Below are 21,510 nucleotides of genomic sequence, written 5' to 3' on the forward strand. Positions count from 1 at the left end.
TGAGTTTTACTGTACAGTGATAATGACCTAACGGGCTGTCAGGAGGATATGAGCTACATTAACCTGCATTACCCTTGCGTGAGGAATAACATCTGACAGATTCATTAATCAGTGTTTGCAGAGTGTATTTTTTCTGTTTGTGCAGGTTTGAATCACATAGATTTCTCATATTTATATTTTTTATTGAAGCTGAGAACAATAATCTGTGTTTCAGGTAGAATTATCCTCTTGTCTGGGTGTGAAATTTTACACTGAAACCTGAAATAATGGCTTTTTTGAGGAGTAGTTAGCATCTCTACTGCATTTAACTTATATATTTTTTTTGACTTCTCTTTTCTGACATCAGAGACCAAACTGGTATCGACCCTCCATCAAACTACCAGTAAGACCAGAGACATAATGCAGTTAATATTTTGACTATCTACAACTCCAACGCAATGACACTTATTGACACTATATTGCATTTAATAGCAATACTGAACAAGAAAATGTTAGTGAAAAGGCTTAAGACTCATAATGTTAGTAGTAAAAACAAATCTCCTAACGTCCGTCCTGTTTTGTATTTCACTGCTGCAAAGCAATAATTTTGCTACTAATAACAGCGAAGGACAACAAGCTAACACTGAGGTTAATGACTTGTGGATTAGAGTCAAAAACCACTTTAAATATGAAAAATTCTGAAGCTTGAAGTAATTTACAAAATTCTTTCAAGTCGTTCTGTTTTATGGCTTGTTCATACCTCACACTGCGGTTAACGATTCAACATGACTTCCAGCTAAGATCCTAATTAAAAACACTTGTTGTGAAAATAGAATTTAACAATTTCTAAAGCTGACCTTCAAACTGTCCCAGTAACAGAGGGTTACTGGGATGAACTGTAATGTAATCACAGGTTGTAGGTCTCTTACACTGATGCGATGCGCTGCTCATTTGACCAATTAATATAAAAATATTGATTATAGCAGTCAGTCTTTTTCCATGCAGACACACCGTCGAGCTCTGCCCACGTAACATCTGACTGTGGTTAAGTTATGTAAATGAAAACCAAACACAGTCTGCTCCGAAACGCTCGGTGACAAGTGTTACTTGACAACAGCAAAACATCACATCTGTTGAGGACGTCTTACCGAACAGAGCCGGAGCGTTTCATAAAACACTTGAACGCTCATCAGGATGTAGACGACTGGTGACCTGGTTTTTTTTTTTTTGTTGTTGCACAAAACAAAAAGATTTTTTCCTGATGTTATTTATTCAAACACAAGCTCCTGTGTGCTAATAAACATCTAATTATGAATCCGAACCTTCTGAAGCGGATAACAAACACTCAGCTCCGTCTGTTATTTTTCATATCTGTTGTGTAACTCGTCAACAAAACAAATAATGAAACGCGATGCTTCACAGAGTTCCCTTTATTTTATTTTATTTTATTTATTTTCTTGAAATGTTCATCTGGAACAGCTAAATTACATAAATACATCACGTTCATATCTTTGTACAAAACGTTCATCAGACACGACGAGGGTAACAGTAGTGTGAGTGAGGAGAGCGTCTCTGTTGTTAAAGGAGCTTGTGTTTTGTACGGAGGGAGGCTGAAGGGGTGGGGGGTGGGGGTGGGTGGGGGGGGGGACATGAGTTTGGGTCTGAACAAAGTGCAGCTCAGGCGGACGTATCGAACAACTTTTCAATCATCTCCTCCACTTCCTCCGGTCGATACTTGTGATACTTCTCCGGGTTCTTGGTGAAAGAGATGTTGGCACATCTGGAGGGAAAACACAGAAGAACGAAGACTGACGTCAACATGTCATGTGATTATTATCAATCTAATGATGAGACTAATTGTTTGGTCCATTAAATCCCCCAAAATCAAAAGGTGCCATCTTCATATTTTTTAGTCCAACTAACTAATATTCCATTTCTATAAAAACAGGAACTAGAGAATATTTATTGTTTTTCTTCATAAGTGACTTCAACTATTAATCTATTAACATCTGATTTACTCAAAGTTAATCCAGCATTTCAGCATCATTTAACATATATTTATCATTTATATTTCTATTACTGACCTGTGAAAGAACAACTCTGAAGATAAATTCTTGTCAGTGTTAAACGCACAATATGTAATTTCAGCCACTAGGAGTCTCAATCAAAACAATAACAGTGTTCATCGTTCAGGATGTTTTTATCCGCAGAGGTCTCCTCCTCTCCAAAAACAAACATACACGCAGATTAAAATCATTAAAATACTAATTAAAGCTGTTTCACCTAAAAAAAAAAATCAATATTTCTCCAAAGATGTTTGGTGACCACCGGACTTCCTGGAGGGGCTGTTAGCCGAGCTGCTGCTAACGTTTGTCCAGTTTATTTCTCTGATAACTTAAGATCCAGACGTCCAATGACTAAAATCCTTCTTGCGGCTAAAAGATATAGTTAAAAACCACCTAAATTTATCATGAAAATGTGGAACAACCACAACGCCGATGTATTATCTTGTATGTGTGTAAGTTACTCTTTGGTAGACGCCATTGTGGCGGACAAACACAGCGCCGCCGTATGCATCTGGTGCGTGTTTACTCTTTGGTAGAGGAGGTATGACGTCATCGACAGGCGACCAAATGAAACGGTCCGTTACTTTGATTAAATTACAGATTTCTCTGAGTTTGAAGGTCTAGTTGTTTTTACATATTTTAATGTGGAATAATTATTTTTTTTTAAATGTTGTATTAGTTATATAACTTACAGACACTGTAAACACACTGCTGACATTCATGAACCCGTTTTATCTCCGTAATGTTTCCAGCAGCGTCGGTCTCACCTGTGCAGGAACGCCCTGTACGCATCAGACACCACCTTCTTCTGACCCTGACGGATGAAGTCTCGTTGCTCTTTGTCGGGGATCGCCCATCCCTTCTGGATCTTACACAACTCCTCCAACCCGTCATTAAAACCCTGAGAGGCACACACACACACAGAGACATGCTACATGTTTCCAGGACTCGGTATGTTCAAAGATATTTGAATGTGTGGTGCCAAAACCTCACCTTGAATTTGTCTTTGATTACTTGCCGCTCTTTATCTTTCAGCTGAAGAAAGAAAAGATTTCAGTTACACAGTTTCCACGGAAACATTCAGGACGGAAAAGCCAAAAAGATTAACGGTGAGACTCTCCAGACCTGAATATGAAACATCTTTTTATAGATTTAATACTTAAAAGATACTTTTGAAACGTGTTACATTCAGTTGCCAGATCTGTTTCTGGATTTTATAACTTCATTATTCACGCTTTAGTACAAATTAAACATCTGTATGACGATCATGTGGATATTTTTTGAGTATGACATCAGGGATGAGTTCTGATTGGCTGCTCTGGTTCCCGGTTTGCAGAATAGATTCGTTAAGCTAACGGATCTTTAACGGATGATGTTTTCTCTCCTCACTTTTTTTCTTATTAGGAGAGAGAGCAGAGGGAAACATAAAGCGAGCAGCTTGTTGTTTTTAGCAATTATGAGAGTTATTAATAGTTATTAATAGTTTTCGCACCAACTTCCAAGTCATAATAATTACATCTGAGACTTTTCTGAAAGTCCTGATGTGTCCGACATGATGCTTCATGACACAGAAGTACAAACACAGACATCAGCCGACGTCCATCGTTTATGGTGATAAAACCCAAAGTTTCTGATTATAGTGTTATGTTGTCAATACACAGTATCTTAACCATCATTCAACCAACCGTCTTCAGTTGTCAGATGACGTGATCGCTCACAAGTTGTAAACAAATCTTTCCCATTTTCACCATCAGTCCTATAGTTTCATACATGATGCTGCTCACTGCCACTAAAAACTGCCAACAAGAGATGTTTTAACATCTATGAGTTGTAGTTATTTCAGCCTTTTTACTTGCAAATTCAATTTAAATCGATTCACTTTGGAATTGCTGAAAAAGTGAAAATAATTGGATTCACTATTTCATATAAAATGCTTTTGAACTCCGTCCTTATATGACATAATGATCCAGGTTATTATCAGTGAAACTCTATGTCCTAAAGTATTTATGGACTGACCTACAGGTCAAACAGCCCCGTCTGGGCCTCTGCAAAACTTGTCACAGTATGAATATTTCCCTCAGCGTCAAAAATCTTACAGCGATGTTAAAGTTAACACTTGTGCACCAAAGTTTGTGGACAGTCTGCTGCTTCTTTAAGAGCGAAAGGGATTAAAATTCGGACCTTGGTGCCAGGTTGGAAGACGGGCATGTTCCTGTCTGTCAGGTGCTCGATGACTTTCACCCAGCTGCTCCGGTACACCTGGATCTGCTGCTCTATCAGCTCTCTGTAGGAGTTCTCCGCTTTCTTCTGGGTCACGGTCACCAGCTGGATCAGCTCGGACCTGAAGACGCGCAGAGGTGAGACTGAACATTACGGATTCATACGCTCGCTTTTAAAAAAAAGATAACACATGTTTTAGACTTCAAAAGGTTTGTGTAATCCATCACAGCGAACAAAAGAAGGACTCGGCTTTAAAATCAATCTGCACGTAAACCCGGTTACCAAGCAACACCGGTGCATCCTTGACGTTCACTGTGATAGATGACACGACTCATTTCTACTGTATCCATAAACTAATGGCAACAAAAAAACAATGAAAAACCTCAAATTTGCAAATTGTGATACCATATGGTCTTTAAAAACTGTAATAAATTGATTATTATCTTATTAATTAGATGTTGCTCACTTTTCCAGCGACTTGAGGATGTAGTTGTAGTTGTTGTGCAGGAAAATGGCGCTCAGAGCTGAATCCTCGTACACTTTGGATTTGCTGAGCAGGTTGAGCTGCAAGTTCCCCAAAACCTTACCTGCACGGGACGAAGTGGAGCGTCAACACGAATACTTTTTTTTTAAAAACGTACTAATAAAAAAAAAAGAAAAAAAAAAAGAGGGGAATGTCATGGGGTTTGCTCGTACAGATACGTACAGATGTAAGTGCTGAGGAGCCTCTTGTTGAAGTCGGAAGTGTAGCTGCTCGCCGAACTGGTTTCTGGAAAAAATACGGAATGTGTTGAAACGCGTCGTCTCCTTTAAATTCATTCAATAACACACAATAGTTCGTTTGAGCTCATTTTTATATTAGATTAAATCTACATCATCAGCTGAAAACTCCCCTTTTGACTCTTAAGTACTCATTACAGTGGAAGCACATGGGTTGCCATGGTAACACGTAAAAGTACTTTTCTTTCGACTCGCACTTGAGCACATGCACATCACAGACGAGCGTCACATTATCACACTCCTCTCCTGTCACTTTGCATTAATTAGCTGCAATTACAGTTTCAAGGATCAGCAACAAAAAAACATTCACGACAAAACATTCAGAATCGGACTCATCAGGGGCCTAACGCACGGTCTTTTGCTTACCTCGGGGGTCTAAAGGTATATTGTAAGTGTCCCCCAGTACTAAGGGGCCGAGGGCAAGGCAGAAGAGAAAGAGAAAGAGAAAGAGGCACAAGTGCAAAAGGTTAGAAAAGATTTGTTAGTGCAGAGTAAGCCAAGTAGCACACACAGTGGTCAGCCAGGCGGCGAGCGGTTGAGGGTTTGAAAGAACAATGAAAGGAGGGAAAGCGAAGCCGCCATCATCGGGGGGCGGGCGGGGGATCAGGAGGGAGCCGCAGACCTTCAAATGCTAATTTATAACCCACAAATGAGTGCTGGTTGGATTTAAACTCATAACAAATCCACTTTAATCTAAACAAACGTGTAGATCTTTTTTTTAAAAAAAATGTCCCAGCCCCTGAATGTGAACACGTGGCGGACAGAAGTGCGTCATGAAAGCTCCGTCTGACAGAGGAGAGAGAGAGAGAGAGAGAGAGAGAGAGAGAGAGAGAGAGAGAGAGAGAGAGAGAGCAATTTTGAAGCTGCACATGGCTGGAAAAGAGGAAAGGCAGCAGCAGAGCGGGGGGGTGAGGGTGAAAAACACATTAGAGGAAATCACAGATATAGAATGAATGAGGAGAGAAACTAGGAGACCTATAATGGTGTTAGATTGTTAGACTGGGACACACACAGCGCTCGTGAATTAGCTCCTGAGTGGTGAGACATCCACGTGACTGGGTCAAGACTGGAACAATGTGATCATCTGTCCACCTCATACATCAGTATCAGTGATCTACTCATCTGTATGTGGATTGATTTTTGCATAAATACAGGGACGTGTTTTCTGGTTTTTAGCTCCAGCACTTTGGATTTGAAATGACAACATGAACATGAGCTTAAAGCAACAATAACTTGACTTTTTTGGCCACTTGGGGGCACGACACAACAATAACATAAAGTTAATACGGCAAACATTTCAAGCAAGCGGTTGCTTAGTTATACATGAATGCTGACATGCTAAACGTTTTGTTAAATGTTAGCATGCTATTGACATCTAATCAAGCTAACGATCGCACAGCTAGTACAAAGAGTCAACGCATCCAGCAGTTACGGAGCAACATTATCATTCATGTGGAGTCGTGTTTCTGTCCATCTGGTGAATGTAAGTCCAATATTCACTCTCTACCAACTCCTGAGGGAAATATCTGGCTCTTTATCTGCTAAATGCTCCACTATGTTCACCAGCTAGTCTACAGCTAACTGTGTCTGTTTGCTGTTTGGTGCTGAGCAGGTAGTGTACCTAATTTACTTTATTTATTCAGTTCTTTGTTTATTGCTGGTGTTTTCTTTTTATATATATAAAAAAAAAATCCTCCACCATCCATCATCCAAGCATCTTTGATTGCAATTAATACATTTCTGGATTGGTCCTTAAGATGCTGTGTTTAAATGTGCACCCACATCAGATGTTCCATGAGCCAAAACGCCTCAACTAGGGATGCACAGTGTTGGATTTTTTGCCGATATTTCCAACTCATTGTGGCCGATTGCCGATATATGCGCATATTTTTCCCAGCTGACTTAGGAGACTATTATGCATGCAAGCACTGATTGTACTAACTATGATCAAGAAAGACAATATATGAAGGAAGAACTGAGGAAGACTGGAGTTCAGGAGCTCAGCATTAAAACTGTAATGAACCTGCCAAGTGGGAGCAGCAGTAGAGTTTTCTTTGAGTTTATTAGACAGACAGGATTAATGTGTAGGATTTAATCTCTGGTCCACACTCCGGAGCAGAAGGTGGCGGTAATGCACCTAATACGCTGGTTTTTTTTATTTTTCAATCAGAGTGGTACATCCTGTCAGCCGAGGTGTTTCCTATCTGTGCAGCCGAACACCGCAGCACCTCGATGGACTGTTTCACCCTGACGGTCCCGGTGTTTCCTCCGCAGGCTCCACTTCACTCAAGCTGCCCGTCAGACCTGCTGCTTCTTCCCACTTTAACCCGAATAACAAACCGGGGCTCCGTGGTCCAGTTGGATCCACATGGAGAGCCGCCGCTAACCTTAGCTGGGAGGCTAGCGGAGCATTAGCCGCAGCATGACCGGAAGGAAGCACAGCCAGCTAGCCTCCCAGCTAACGTTAGCCCCGGCTCTCCATGTGGAGCACCGAGCCCCGGTTTGTTATTCGGGTTAAAGTGGGAAGAAGCAGCAGGTCTGACGGGCAGCTTGAGTGAAGTGCAGCCTGCGGAGGAAACACCGGGACCGTCAGGGTGAAACAGTCCGTGGAGGGAAGCACAGTCAGGCGGCGGAGGAGATGGCGTCATATCAGCCTCTCATAATCGGCAGAATTAGCCGATATTTCATTTTAGAGCTTTTGTCGGCCGATACCGATGACGTGCCGATAATATCGTGCATCCCTAGCCTCAACTATCACTGTTCATATGAATGAAAAAAAACTTGGTTGCTCTAACTGTTTGTTAAGGATCATTAACCTGCTGTATTGTCCTAAAATTTGGGGGGTTGTGTATAAAAAAGAGCTTCAAGTCTGACACTGTTCATTCAAATTAAAGCTGAAAGTCACCATTTTAACCTCACTGTGTCCATTCAAATCCAACGTGTTGGAGAACAGAGCTAAAAACATGAAAAACACAAGACTGTCCATGTATTTTCTGGTGAACAATAAGTGTGATATGCAGGTGAAGAGAAGCCCTAACCTAACATAGGTTAATATAGATCATCGACCAGCACCACCACTGATGTTGGCACTAAAGGAAACAGCACCTTTACAGCCTAGCGGGGGACAGCAGGAGGTCTATGCTAACAAGCGCTAACAGGCCGTGTTGATGCGGCTCTACCTTGTGAGGCCAGCATGGCTCCGGCTGTCTCGTGGAAGTCCAGCAGCTGCTGCAGGAACAGGATGGCCTGCAGGAGAGAAGAGGTGAATGTAAGCATCAGCTCGGCTTATTCATTAAACCGAGACGCTCGGCCGGGCGCCGTTAGCCGTTCCCCTGGAGACCACCACTTGGATCCTCAGAAAGGGACAAACAGCGAAGTCCTCGAGGGAAGGTGTTAAGTTTGAAGTGCAGAGTGAGCAAATAAATCCGCCGGTGTTACGCAACAAAGAGGTAACTGAGCGTTAGCTTACATTGCTGGTCAGTTCGTGGACTGTTCCATCCTTGGGCATGTTGTACTCCTTATCAGGGTCGTTCTGTTAGAGAGAGAGAGTTCAGTCAATAACGACTGAATGATTGATGACAAATTAAAAGGACAGGTTCACAATTTTTCAAGTGTCTTAAACCAGCAGTCAGGTGTCTGTATGAACAGTGAAAGAGGTTTTCCTCGCTGTAATCATTCCTCCTGTTCATACTGGATATTAAAAGATCCTTCAAATGTGTTTTCAATGGAAGTGATGGAGGATAAAATCCACAGTGTGTCCACACAGTCATTTAAAAGTCTGTGTGAAGCTTCTATTCAGCTTCAGCAGTCTGAGTTAGTCATATCAAGTAACTAAAAAGACTGTAACGTTGAAAGATATCTACTTGATTTGACTCATTTGGACGCTGAAGCTTCATATTAACTTCAGATAAACAGGAGGACTGTAGATTTTGTCCTCCATCTCTTCCATTGTAAGGTCATTATGAAGGGATCTTCTAATGGTCAGTAGTAACAGGAGGAATGATTACAGCAAGAAAAACAGCTTTAATGTTCATTTGGGCTCCTGACTGTTGTTTTAAGACAGACTTTAGAAACTGTGAACGCCTCCTTTAAAACACGAGCTTCTTGCCTTGATGCTGTCTGCAAACTCCTCCAGCGCTTTGGCTCCGATAGTTTCCATGGAGGTGATGAGTGTCGGCAGCTTGTTCTTGGTGCTCGCTGCTGTTCCCTGCGCACGCAGCAAATATTAAGAAATGTAATTAGATAAAAGACAATAAAAGATTATTATCTACTCCGCGTGTTCTGTTACTCCCTCAGCAGGAGGATCTGTGTGAATAATGAGACCTGCAGCGTTGAGTCAAACTCAGACTTGTTCATTTTCAGGTGTCTGAGGATGGGGAAGATGGTGAGGACGGCAGAGTAGTCGTGACGCATGATGGCCCTGCGAGCTGCGGACACGATGTTGTCTCCCTCCAGCATCAGGTTGTCCAGCGCCTCCTGTGGACACGCGAGACAAATAGAAACTGATGTTTAGTCCATTCTGCTTGACTTAAAAAGGGGACACTCCACCCAATTTACTAATCATGAGAAGCACTATGTGATTTTAACTTTTAAGCTCTGAAGAAGGCACCTAAACATCAGCTTAAGGAATAAAGTCATTGCTGCCTAAATGTCAAAGTGCTTCTTTGCAAGTTTGTGTTCCTGTTCACCGCCTATAAATTTCTCCCTTTTGGTTTGTGCACAGGACAAATGCTGTAGGAGACAAAAAAAAAAAATGCAATTTAACTCTCATGTCTGTTCATGAAGTACGGACCAGGAGCCAGGAGGTGGTTAGCCTAGCTTAGCATAAAGACTGGAAGCAAAAAAATACACCTACCAGCACCTTTAAATCTCACTAATCGACATGTTGTATCTGTTACCTGTTTAACAGTTTAATGGTTTTATGTGCTGAACTTTTTCCTTTAAGCCGCACGTGTCAGACAGGTGTTCATTAACGTTCATCTCTGACCTGAATGAGGGAGTCAAAGGTCTTCTTCTGGTGGTGCTCGGGGATGATTTCAGTGAGGAGGGCGTACTCGCTCTGGGCCAGCTTGACGAAGGCACTGATACAGTGGATGTAGGAGTCGATCTCGATGTCCAGGACGTCGTCCTTTCCTGAGAGGTACACGAGGAAAGATCGAGTCAAGACGGGAAACGGAGAGATTGAAGAATGAGGAGCTCTGTCTGGTGCTGCGGCTGGTCGTTAAGAAGCAGTTACTGAGTATATATTGAGATGACGGTGATTATCTCTATGTGTTTATGCTGCAGGCTGTGACTGAAAATGAGACGTTTTAAAGCTGCAGTAGGTGACATTTCTAGTATTTATTTATTTTTTTATTTTGTGGTAATGTTCCTTCTCTTCCCCCACATGTTCCCGTCACTCACCTGCGGCGGCCCCGTGCTTCTCGGTCAGGGCGTCAGAGTGGTGTTTGACCCGCAGGTCGTGATCGTAACCTGGTTGGGTGGGGTGGTGGGGGGGGCAGCAGGGAGACAGGCCTAGTTAAACCACCGTGGGTCGTGACTAGGCCCACTGGGGGTGGGGGGGAGGAGGGTGGGACACAAACCTGAACCTGGAACACCTGTACTGACCGCCACCAAGCACCCAGCAGGGGGGGAGGGTTGGGGGGGAGGAGGAAGGGGACACCCACTGTAGTCGTGTGACGGGGGGCTGAAAGTGCCCTAAAGAGCTTCGGTTGTGTGACTGATGATCTAAGTTAGTCAGTGTGTGTTAAACTACAGCTTCAAGACAAATGTCACAACAGCCTTTAATTCATTTCATTCATAAACTCCATCAGTTTAACATCACCCACCTCCAGTTTAAAAGTAAACCAGTGAACCTGGTTTGTTGATCTCTAGTTTTTAAAAGGGATTTAAAAAAAAAAAGTTTCACCAACACTCACAAGACGAAACTTCTTCACTGATTTAGAAGAAATGAGACGATAAATCAATATTTGTAACGGTGAGTTTTTAAAAATGTTGAGAATATTGATTCTAGTACAGATATTTTACCATGTTTTCATGTTTTCATGTTATAATTCACTGGTGACCTGTTTGTTGCAAGGAGAATTTCCACTAAAGCGACAATACATTGAAGTAAAGTCATTTTTTACTCCAAAAAAAATGAATTTTTGCAGTCAAAGTTAAAGATCTTCATCATGCTGTCATGTCTAGATTTGACTAGTTATCCATGAGGTTGAGAAAACTACAAATCCAACTGAATATCTGCTACGTTCTGTTTCTTCAGGATTTATTAGTTTTGCTCTATCAAACATCTGCAAAGTCTAAAAGCTGTTGTGACACAGAGGAGGTTTATGTGTGCTGGTTGCTGTAAATGAGAAGCACAACATAACACCGGTACTGTCAGCGAGGAAGGAGAGAAAATAAAAAAAAAAGACACCAAAAGAGAAGACCGAGGTGCGTTACCTTCCAAAGGAGTGAGGTTAGAGCCCCCCTTTTTCCCATCCAGCCCATGCTGTGAGTACTGTTTCAGAAGGTTCTGAGCCTTGCGAATGGTCCCTGGTCCCATAAACACAGAGACAGAGAGTCCAGAGGTGGAGGAGGAGGAGGAGGATGAGGAGGAATGAGGAGGAGGGGGCGGCAGCAGCGAGGTCCAGACAGCCGAGAAGAAACGGAAAAAGAAGGAGGAAGAAGAAGAAGAAGAAGAAGAAGGAGAACTAGGAAGTGAGTGATGAAACACAGACACCACATCCCTCCAACACCGAGACAACAGCCAGCAGAGGTTTGTATTTCGGGTGGGGGGGAGGGGGGTCGGGGGTCAGGGGTCAGGGGTGAGAGACAGAGCAACTACACACCTACACCATGAAAACACACCAGGGCACATGTGCCAAAAACACTCAGTATGTGTTCATGTAAGAGCAGAATAAACAGGTTAGATCAGTTATAAACAGGAAACAGCCATCACAATTAATATCACAACAGTCATATCCAGCATTATTATCTCTAATATTACCATAACAGTTTGTTACAAGGTTTAAACAGGCAAAAAAAAAAAACATCTACAGAATATTAATAACACAACATGTTGGCTTGTTAGAGAGTTAGTAAATATTTAAGCACATTTAAAGCTGCGTTCGTTTTCTGCCACTTGGGGGCGACAGAGCTCTGAAACACTGCAACATCTCTGACTCGCTGTCACTTTATAGAAAGCTGTTAGCAGACAATGACCTCTTTACACATGCAGCAGACACGGAGCAACATCAGCGTCTCATCTGAATTGTGTTTGTGACCACCTGATGGCTGTAAATCCAGTGTTCGCTCTCCTCTCGGCTCTCCATCAGCCCCGTTTGTGATGTAAGCACTTCCTACTTTACTCTGTCATATAATGTTCCTCATGCAAATAACAAGAAGAGAAATCTGTAGCTGTAGCTGTTTGCATCTTCATTTTAGGAATTGGATTTAAATATTTTATCACACCAGGCAGATAGAAGACATCTGCGAGACTGCAGTCAACAGTGTGTTTGAAGATGCTTGATAACAGGTAGAAAATACAGTTTAGGTTCTTCCTCTATGATTCGTGGAGGGAACGCTGTGAGACTGAATCACGTATGAAGAGCTGAGATCACAAATTCTTACTCCACCAACTCCTGAACATGAATCTCTTTAGCTGCTCCACGGCTGATGAGAACCGTGAGACTGAACCAAACAGTAAATGTGTTGTGAAACCAAAACACTGAGCTAAAAGGAGCTAAAAAAAAAAAAAGCTGCAGGGTTGTTTTTATCTCGCACGCAGTCATTTGATCCATTGTTGATATAAAAAAGATATCGATTAGTGGAGCTTTAGCGTAGATTAGTTCATTCCTGTAGCTGCAACAGATCCTCTGATTCTTATGTTTACATCTGATATCTGTCTTTTTCATGTGAGTGTTGTTATTATTGCATTTCAGCACAAGCAACAGTGAGACCAAGCTGTGAGCGCACGTCAACGGACGTGTGCAGGTGTGCAGGAGGAAGGAGATTATAAAAAGAGGTTTCTGATCAACACGACACACAAACTTCTATTACGAAACCTGTCACACACACAAAGCACACAAAATCAACTCTGCACGACTCGTTGACACAAACACAGTGACGGAGCCACAGCCTCTAGTTTCACGGTGGTGAACTGCTGGTAACACCACAGGCGGCAGAGAGTCTTTACTTCTGTCTGAACACAATCTGTGTTTGGATTCGCTGCTCGTCTGCAACACACAAACTGAAGCTACATGTTTAATTACTTTGCTTTTCACTTTTTTGGAGCAGTTTCAATGGATAATGATAGAAATACAGTCTGCATCTCTCTATAACTCATCTCCTGCTGCTTCTATGACGTAAATAAAAGACACAATCTATTTTAAAAATCCCTTATTTGGTTATTATTTCGCGTGTGCGATGAATTAGTTGTTTGTCTGTGGAGAATCTCGGTCATCCAGTAGATTCTTGAAGATGTTTCCACTCTGACTCTGACTCTGAGTCGCAGGTATTTTACCTCAGTAGACTTGCTGAGGTCACGTGTGGTTCGTTAGTTACCTCAGTGTGTCATGTGACAGTCGTTAAGAGCCTCTAACAAGTCAAATCTGAAGAGGCCTTTTGGATAAAAGTCTTCAAGAATCTACAAATCCAGTTGATCTTGACTCATTTTTTTGGGGAATTAGAATCTGATAAATAATCCACAAAATACTAATCTGACAGAAGCAGCTCATCAACACTGTGTGGGATTTGATGATTCTTATATACAGTATGTTGGACTTTCTAAGTTTTCAAAGGAAAAGTCTTTATCCATATCACCCATCTCCTTTTTAAGATGTTTCTCTTCAGTTTTCTGTAAGTAGCTGCAGGCGTTGAGTGAAAGTTTTATTACACTGAGAGATTCTCGGTATCGGCGGCTGATTGGGCTGCTAGGGAGACGACCCACACGGCTCGTTATTTTTAATTAACTTCATTTTTTTCCAGCCTCTTCACTTTGGCTTAACTCACGCCGTATCCGTCGTTCCCACAGTGAAACTAGAGGCCTTCATCTATACTGGAAATAACCTACGACGTCTCCTCCGCAGAACAAAAAACACTCTCCGCTTTTTTTACGCTCCTACAAACAACAAAACAAAAAACACTCTCATGCTGTCACTCATTTGCCGTGAAACGTGGCGTCCGACGGACAGAAGCAAGCACGAGGCACACACTAAAGCTTTCTGTTTACCTGGGATGTAGACTGTCATCACAACATAGGAGTTATGAAAGAGGAAAGGATGAAGGAACAGTTAGAGACGACTGTAAAAATCACAGGGACGGTGAGTAGGATCATTATTAAAGAGATCGTGGGGGAGGAAACAGAATAACGTGGCTGGATGGTGATCGAATCAAACAGACTGAGTGTGTAGAAAGGTGCTGCTATTATTTAATTATCAACATTGTGCAGAATCATGCTCCTTCATTAGATTAATCTGTAAAAAAAAAAAAGAGGGCTTGGTACGCAGGAGTGTGTGATTACCGCCTGAAGAGGTTCGATAATGGATTTCTTTTGGAGGGAGCGCGTGTGTTGCTGACCTGGTCGCTTGGGAGCCTTTTTGGTGGGCGTGTCCTTGCGTTTGGTTTGGACGGCGGGCGAGTAGAGGATCCCGGAGGAGGCGCTGTTCTTACGGAAGTGATCCTTCAGGCCTTTGATGGAGCGATCCAGCTGGTTGGATCTGATCTGGTAGTAGACGTTCATGAAATCTGCAGGTGGAGAGACACGAGACGTTCAGGATCACAGCAGCACTGGATGACAGGTGTTTATTTTACATTTAAATCACATGAATTAACATTAAAGAGGACATATTATGCTTTTTGTGATTTTTTTTTTTTTGGTCATTTATATACAGTTATGACGTTGAATGCTAAATGTGGTCCAAGTTTCAAAACTCGAGGTTAACATATGTAAAAAATGCTGCCTTCGAGTCAAAAGACAGAAGGGCTGAAAGCTCCATTAGCAAAGCTAGCTCTACTTCCTCCTCGAACTGATGTCAGATCGTTTGCACACGCCCACAAACGGTCGTCCATCGGTAGCCTTTGTTGTTATTACGTAAAAATCCGACTACTACTGTTTAGGTTACGTAGCCTCTGGAGCCAGAGGAAGCTTCCTGAAAGCTGACCAATCAGAACAGAGTGGGCTCATCGGGAGGCGGGGCCTTAAAGACGGCCTGTTTCAGACAGAGGCTGAACTGAGGGGCTGCATAAAGAACCAGTAGAAGATAAATAAGGAGTTTTTAACTGGAAATCATGCAAAGATATTCCAGTAGAGCCCCAGAATATAAATATAGAGCTGGAAATGTGCAGAATATCAATAACTTGTGTCAGCGGATTCAAAAAAGTTGGGATTGAAATATTCAAACCACATTATTGTATTTATACCAATTTATTGCTAATTTAGCCTGACTCTTAGCCTGAAAAAAAAAAAACATTGTTTCAAGTATATTTTTGTAACTTTGAATAAATTTGTGGCCAAATTAACACAATATCGTGTCTTGTGTAATGTGTTACATGTTTTGTGAATCAATATTTCATACTTGAAGTATATTTGAGTAAGTAATTTGCATGTAGAGATGGAAAGCTAACATCTTCCAAGACAGACTCACATCATGTTGCACTGTGATGATTAAACTGATTACATTTTGCTGTGTAAAGAATATTCCACGTTAACGTCACGCTAGCATGATTTTCTACAATGCATCATGTCTCTATTCTCTAATTATAGAACAGATACTATAAAAACAAACCAGTAGCCATGGAAACACCACTCTCTCTGGAATACAGGAAACATAAGACAGGAAGTGGAAAAGGAAGGAAACACCGAGGAGCAGCAGTGAAGAGAACACCGCGGCGTCGGACAGGATGTGAGAAATTAAGAGCATCACACAGGCCGCGACTGATTTTTAACAAATTAAAAGCGGTACCCTGGTTGCGTCCGTACTCCACCAGCCAGCCGGCGATGCAGATGATGTCCTGGAGGACGGCTTCAGGCAGGTGTTCCAGCACCACCTCCTCCTGCACCTCCAGCTCGTCGTCCACGCTGATGGCGTCCAGGATGAGGATGGGGGGAACCGGTTTACTGTAGCGGGTCAGGAGGCTGCGGAACTCGGCCTCCAGCAGCTCTTTGCCCTTCTCAAAGCGCGCTTTCTGCAGCGAAACAACAACAATCTCACTTCAGGGAAAGTCCTTTTTGTTTTCTTATGCTGCTCATATAGAAACTTTTACACCTAAACTACCTTTTAGGGACGTGCAGAGAGCCCAGTATCTGTATTTGTATCTGTATTTATGCCCGAATAAAAGTGGAAAGAGGCTTAAAAATACTGTTTTTGTATTTATTACGCTTTTAATTTTAGTGTAAATTACAGTGTTACGATAATTTACACTGTTTTTTTTAATAAAACAACAAAAATATTTGCTGTTCTTTCAATAACAAACTTAAAAGACAAAACATTTCATACTTTTTTATGGTAATAATTATAATAATAATAATAATAATAATAATAACACAGTTCCCAAGAGATAAAGTGTGTAAAGCCCCTTTCAGACATGGATTATGTAACATTGCTGGCTTCATCATATATCATATAAATATCATTATATATGAGGGCAACCTGAATATATTTGTGTTTTGAATGTTGATCAGATGAAACGAGACATTTAAAGATGTCAGCTTGGGCTCTAAGAACTTATTAACGTTCATATTATTACAAAACAATGAGTTGAGAAATTAATCAGCAGCTTCATTGATAATGACACTGATTGTTAATCGGAGAACAAGTTTGTTAGGTTGTTATTTCTATCTGCTGTCTGTTTTATAAAGACTCTGATGTCGTCTACGTCCGCCACTCAACCGCCTTCCTTCCTTGTTTATTAAAACCTTTATTCATATCCTGGTGTTACATCCTGATGCACTGTGGTGCAACATCTGTTCTTCTTAATGTGCAATATCTGCCTTCCAGTATTACACTGTGACTGCTGCTTTTAACCTGACTGAGTGATCAGCGCCGGATATCCAGAGTGCTTTCTTTATCCAAATATAGGGAGAGAGTGCTGCTCAGATTATTATTGTGGTTATTCTGCGTCATTCTAACCATATCCATAAGAATATATACTGTATATAGCAGGATGAGATATCTCTGTGTAGTGCTTAATTAAATATAAATGCAGTAAAAGTGACCTGAGTGAGTTAAAAAAGGTGCAAATGGATTATAATAGTATAAATGCATTACATATGTTAACTCATGCACTTTTGCTCCGGTTGCACTGATCTGATATGAGAACAACTTTAAATTTCACAGCTTATTAAACTGATCACATTGTCTTTATAGATACTGATATAATACATTCATTACTTTGATCTTAGAAGGTGCATCTCTCTCTCTCTCTCTGCATGTTTTACCTGTCGTGCTGCTGCAGCCTTCACGTTAATCTGACGGCGTTTAATTCAGACGAAAGTGATGCAGAAATATTAATACTGAAGGTTGTGACTCATCCTGCACTTATTCAAACATGAGACCAACCGTTACATTTTTGCGACAAGCTGCAGGTCTGAAACGTACGGCGGCCTCCTTCCTGTTAAAAAGACAGACGGTGCGTCCGTCCAATCAGCAACGAGCTCTGTCGATAGCAGGTGACTACCTTTTCCCGTAGAAGTTAATGTTGTTGGTGTTTTCTGCTTTTGCGGTTGTGTTTTGCACTTCAGGGCCACCGTAGAACGGAGCTTAACTGTAAAGTTGTGCACACATATAAAAAGATAAAGTTGAACACTGTACCACTGTGTTGAGTTCGGGGCTGTCGGGGTTGTTGTCTTGAAAGTATTCAACAGCTTTCTGAATCTTTGCAATACAAGCCAGATACTCATCCAGTCTGCCTGTCGGTCTGGAACAGAAAATACCTTTTTATGATTCATGTAACCTTTTTTTTAATTTATATATCTGCTCGAAATCCATGGAAACCTCCTCAACTTCTCACCCTTCTCTGATGATCCTGTCGGTGTCTTTGGCTACGTGGTAGTAGCTGATGACGTGATCCATGCAGGACAGAGTTTTGTCTACGTTCTCCTGCAGCCGCTGCAGGTTCTCCGTCTGCTTGTGAACCGGGATGATGGAGTTCTCCAGCTGCATCAGGCGGCTCTCGAACGAGGACAGGATGGAGACCTTTCAGGGAGAGAATGACATCAGCACAGTTTAAAAAAAAAATGGAAAAATATCCTGAACTACAACCAGAATATAATATATATTTGCCTGTAGTGTAAATATATTCTGAATGAATGTCATCTAAATAGTCTGTTTGGTATTTAAACTGTACTGAAAACTGTTTCCATGGTTGTATAGACGTTATACATTTAGATTTGACTACTTTCAGGCGAAGAAATGAATAAATAAAAAGGATTTATAACGTTGCCTCCAGAGTTTTATTCTTGGCATCGTGGAGAATGATTTGAAACAGCACTTTCATCTTCATGTTGGGATATAAAATCTATAAAAAAATACAGTTAACTGAACAAAATATGGTTTTAAAAGAGAGGTTTTATTCTTCGTGGTTAGTAGTAGTGGGTTTTTTTAGTGTCTGAGGGAGAGAAGATTTGGATTCATGGTGACAGGTTGTTTTAAACCTCATTTCAAATATGAGAAACCTTTATTCTATTTGTGAAAATAGAAAAAGGGAGGTTTCACTGTTTTTTCACCTTCCAAACTGCATTAAATCAAGTCTATATTACAGATGTGTTGGGTTAAAGACAGTAAAGACTCTAAAGACTGTTTATAACCAAGTTTCAGACTCATAAAACCTTTCTTTGTGAAAACAGAGAGGGAGATTTTGCAGGTTTTCTTTTGTGCATCCAGGCGTAATTGGAGCAGGTTTAGCTAAAACAATACTGTGCTTAGACTTGTCAAACCTGGACTAGATTGAACTCTTCAACTATTAAAAACCAAGGTGCAGATTTGTGAAACCTTTTTTAAACATCTACACCGCAAAACAGCTAGTGTAAGACACTTGTCAGAGCCTGAATTATTCTCTAACTATAATTAAATAAGCGTGTTTTATAGTTTAGTAAACGTAAGATTAGGACATTCTGTATCTCTGTTTTGTTTTTCGTACCATGCCCTTGGTCAGCTGATCACTCTTCTCCAGGTTTTCTCTGATGAATGACAGCGTCTCTTGCTCCTGAAACACAAATGTAGGAAAACAATGACTTCGCTTATAACTATAAATGACTATTTATTCGTCCATGCTTAACAATTTAAGCATGCGATTTTATCCAATCTGATGAACATTAACAAAACAAGCTCGTTTTGTGATGCTTGCTTCCTGTCCAGCCATGTCTGTCTGACCTGCTTCAGCTTCTCCTCTATCTCCCTCTTCCTGGCGGACGCATCCTCGGTAGGAATCATCCTGCCGGTAATTCCCATCAAAGGACGGCCACCAGTCACTTCAGACAGGTTAACAGACCTGTTCAGAGCATAAAAAAAGCACAAAAACGACGCCCCAAAGCTCCTGCTGTGGATAGCTAAACAACGAATTCAAGCTAGGCAGGTTAACGGTCACAAGGCAGGAGGTTTCCGGTTAAAATTTCAAGGTAAAATACTTTGCTTTAGAATTTTATACCACAAGATGTTCAAGACTAACTTCCCAGCAGCTGCTTTACTAACCCAACAAGTTTTATTAATATAATAATATTTGAATATTGATATTATTTACAAATTTTCGAACCAATGCTGAAAAACTAACACATCTTCCTCAAAACAGATACAGACAATAACATCATGGTTGTTACTTACCAAAAGATTGAAGAGTTTCACATTTTATCAGTAATATACCTCATATATACTGTGGCTTGTCCCAAAGTTAACTTCTGAATCTGCATCCGACAGATACATATAAAGCGTTTTAGGTGCGTGAAATAGATCGCCTTTATTTTGAAGGTGTAATTGCTCCACTTCCGGCGTGTAACTTGATGAAATGGATGAAATCGAAAAGGTGAGGCTTCTCTTCCGTATCCGTCTTGTCCCCCCCCCCCCCCCCCCCCCCCGCCCTCCTCTGCTTTTAATTGGCTCTGACCCTGACATTCAACGAGAACTAGCCAATCAGAGGCTAGGTAGGGCGGGTCTTCGCAGAATGCGGGTGGGGGAAAAAATAAGGCGTTTGGAACCTCATATACGCCATGTTTGTTGTGGCAAATAAAATATCCCGTTTTTAAACTAATAATAAAATAATCTCACTCATAGTAGCGCTAATACTTGTAGAGGTGTGTAAATACTTTGGGGTCTATCATATATATACTGATATATACTGATATTGTTTATGCCTAAACAAACCACTTGGGGTCGCTGAAATTAAGAAGAATTAAATTTGATTATAGTTTTAATTTCTTCACAAGTTTATGTAGCTTTTTTCCAGACAGGAGTGTTTATACATTAAATAACTGATAGAAATGTTTCAGTTGGTACTTAATCACATTGATTCAAAAGTCTTTTAAAGTCCCCCTCAAGTGTATTTTGGCATTTTTAAGATATTTCATAGTCTTCTGAGTCATTTCCTGACAATGTTGATTAACCACACTGTTTGCCATATATTTTTTGTCAAATAAATTAATTTTGGGCTCAAAGTTCAAGAAGTTAAGCTGTTTCTAAAACAGGACAATGATCCTCCAGGCAGACACACTAAATGCCTTTTTATCTTCTGAGTGGCAAACCGATAAACATTGTTGTATTTTACCATAATTGTAGCTTTATAGCCTTAGTTATATTTCTCTGTGTAGCTGTGTCTGTTTCTTTATTTGTTGGCCTGTCTGTCTGTCAGTTTGTCTTTATGGTTAGTTAGCTAACTTAGGAGTAGTTAGCAATAGTTAGCGCAATGGCATTTGTCAGTGCCATCAATTATTTCCATAAAGCAGATCTGCTCATTGATTTGCAACTGCCCAATACATTTACAACTGTTGGGTTAATGCTGGAAAACATGGAAAACCGCAATGGAATGGTCATTCAAGTCGGAATTCCTGACGTCACAGCAATATGGCGGCGCACACAGTGAACAATAAGCAGAACGACCTTTTCATTCATTATTACCATATGTAGTGTTTGTGTTGTGAAACGTGCTGTAACAACTCTGTAGTTGCCATTTCCATTTAGTTGATTTGTGCTTGACAGAAGTCTTTGTTAGCATGTGGTACTAGCCTACTCTTCCTGTCTCTACAGTGTGCTTTCTGTTCAATCAGCTGCTGTGGTGTTGGGTTGAAACCCTGCATGTACATGTGGTCCTCCAAGCAGATGCACTCTATTGATGTTGATATAGATGTCTCTATTGTTTAAACCTCTGAATGGTTCTCAAACTAATAATGAAGAATATATCATTTCTTCAGTCGTTTGTTCAACAGCTCATAATAATAATAATAATAATAATAATAATAATAATAATAATAATAATAATAATAAAAACTTCCACACTG

The 21,510-nt window shown here is 40.9% G+C and overlaps 1 protein-coding gene across 6 annotated transcripts; it reads right to left on the bottom strand.

Annotated features, from left to right (window-relative positions):
• Positions 1–1,398: 1,398 nt before the first annotated feature.
• On the bottom strand, positions 1,399–19,615 carry exoc7 (exocyst complex component 7). Of its 6 annotated transcripts, none has more exons than XM_044337579.1 (20): positions 19,397–19,615; positions 19,164–19,229; positions 18,036–18,220; positions 17,837–17,942; positions 15,989–16,211; positions 14,604–14,771; positions 14,257–14,268; positions 11,487–11,579; positions 10,033–10,178; positions 9,369–9,521; positions 9,154–9,252; positions 8,515–8,577; positions 8,225–8,291; positions 4,972–5,034; positions 4,732–4,852; positions 4,227–4,386; positions 3,039–3,080; positions 2,813–2,946; positions 1,617–1,759; positions 1,399–1,582 (listed from the first exon to the last, which is right to left on the bottom strand). In XM_044337579.1, exons 1-19 carry the CDS (start codon positions 19,472–19,474, stop codon positions 1,657–1,659), a joined length of 2,082 nt encoding a protein of 693 aa, XP_044193514.1. In that variant the 5' UTR covers positions 19,475–19,615; the 3' UTR covers positions 1,399–1,582; positions 1,617–1,656. The 6 variants fall into 6 exon arrangements, with proteins under 6 accessions (XP_044193514.1, XP_044193520.1, XP_044193513.1 ...); XM_044337585.1 differs by adding an exon at positions 10,449–10,517 and having other exon boundaries at positions 1,399–1,759; XM_044337578.1 differs by having other exon boundaries at positions 1,399–1,759.
• Positions 19,616–21,510: the final 1,895 nt, after the last annotated feature.

This window comes from Thunnus albacares, chromosome 20 (genome assembly GCF_914725855.1).
Source record: "Thunnus albacares chromosome 20, fThuAlb1.1, whole genome shotgun sequence".
NCBI classification, from domain to species: Eukaryota; Metazoa; Chordata; class Actinopteri; order Scombriformes; family Scombridae; genus Thunnus; species Thunnus albacares.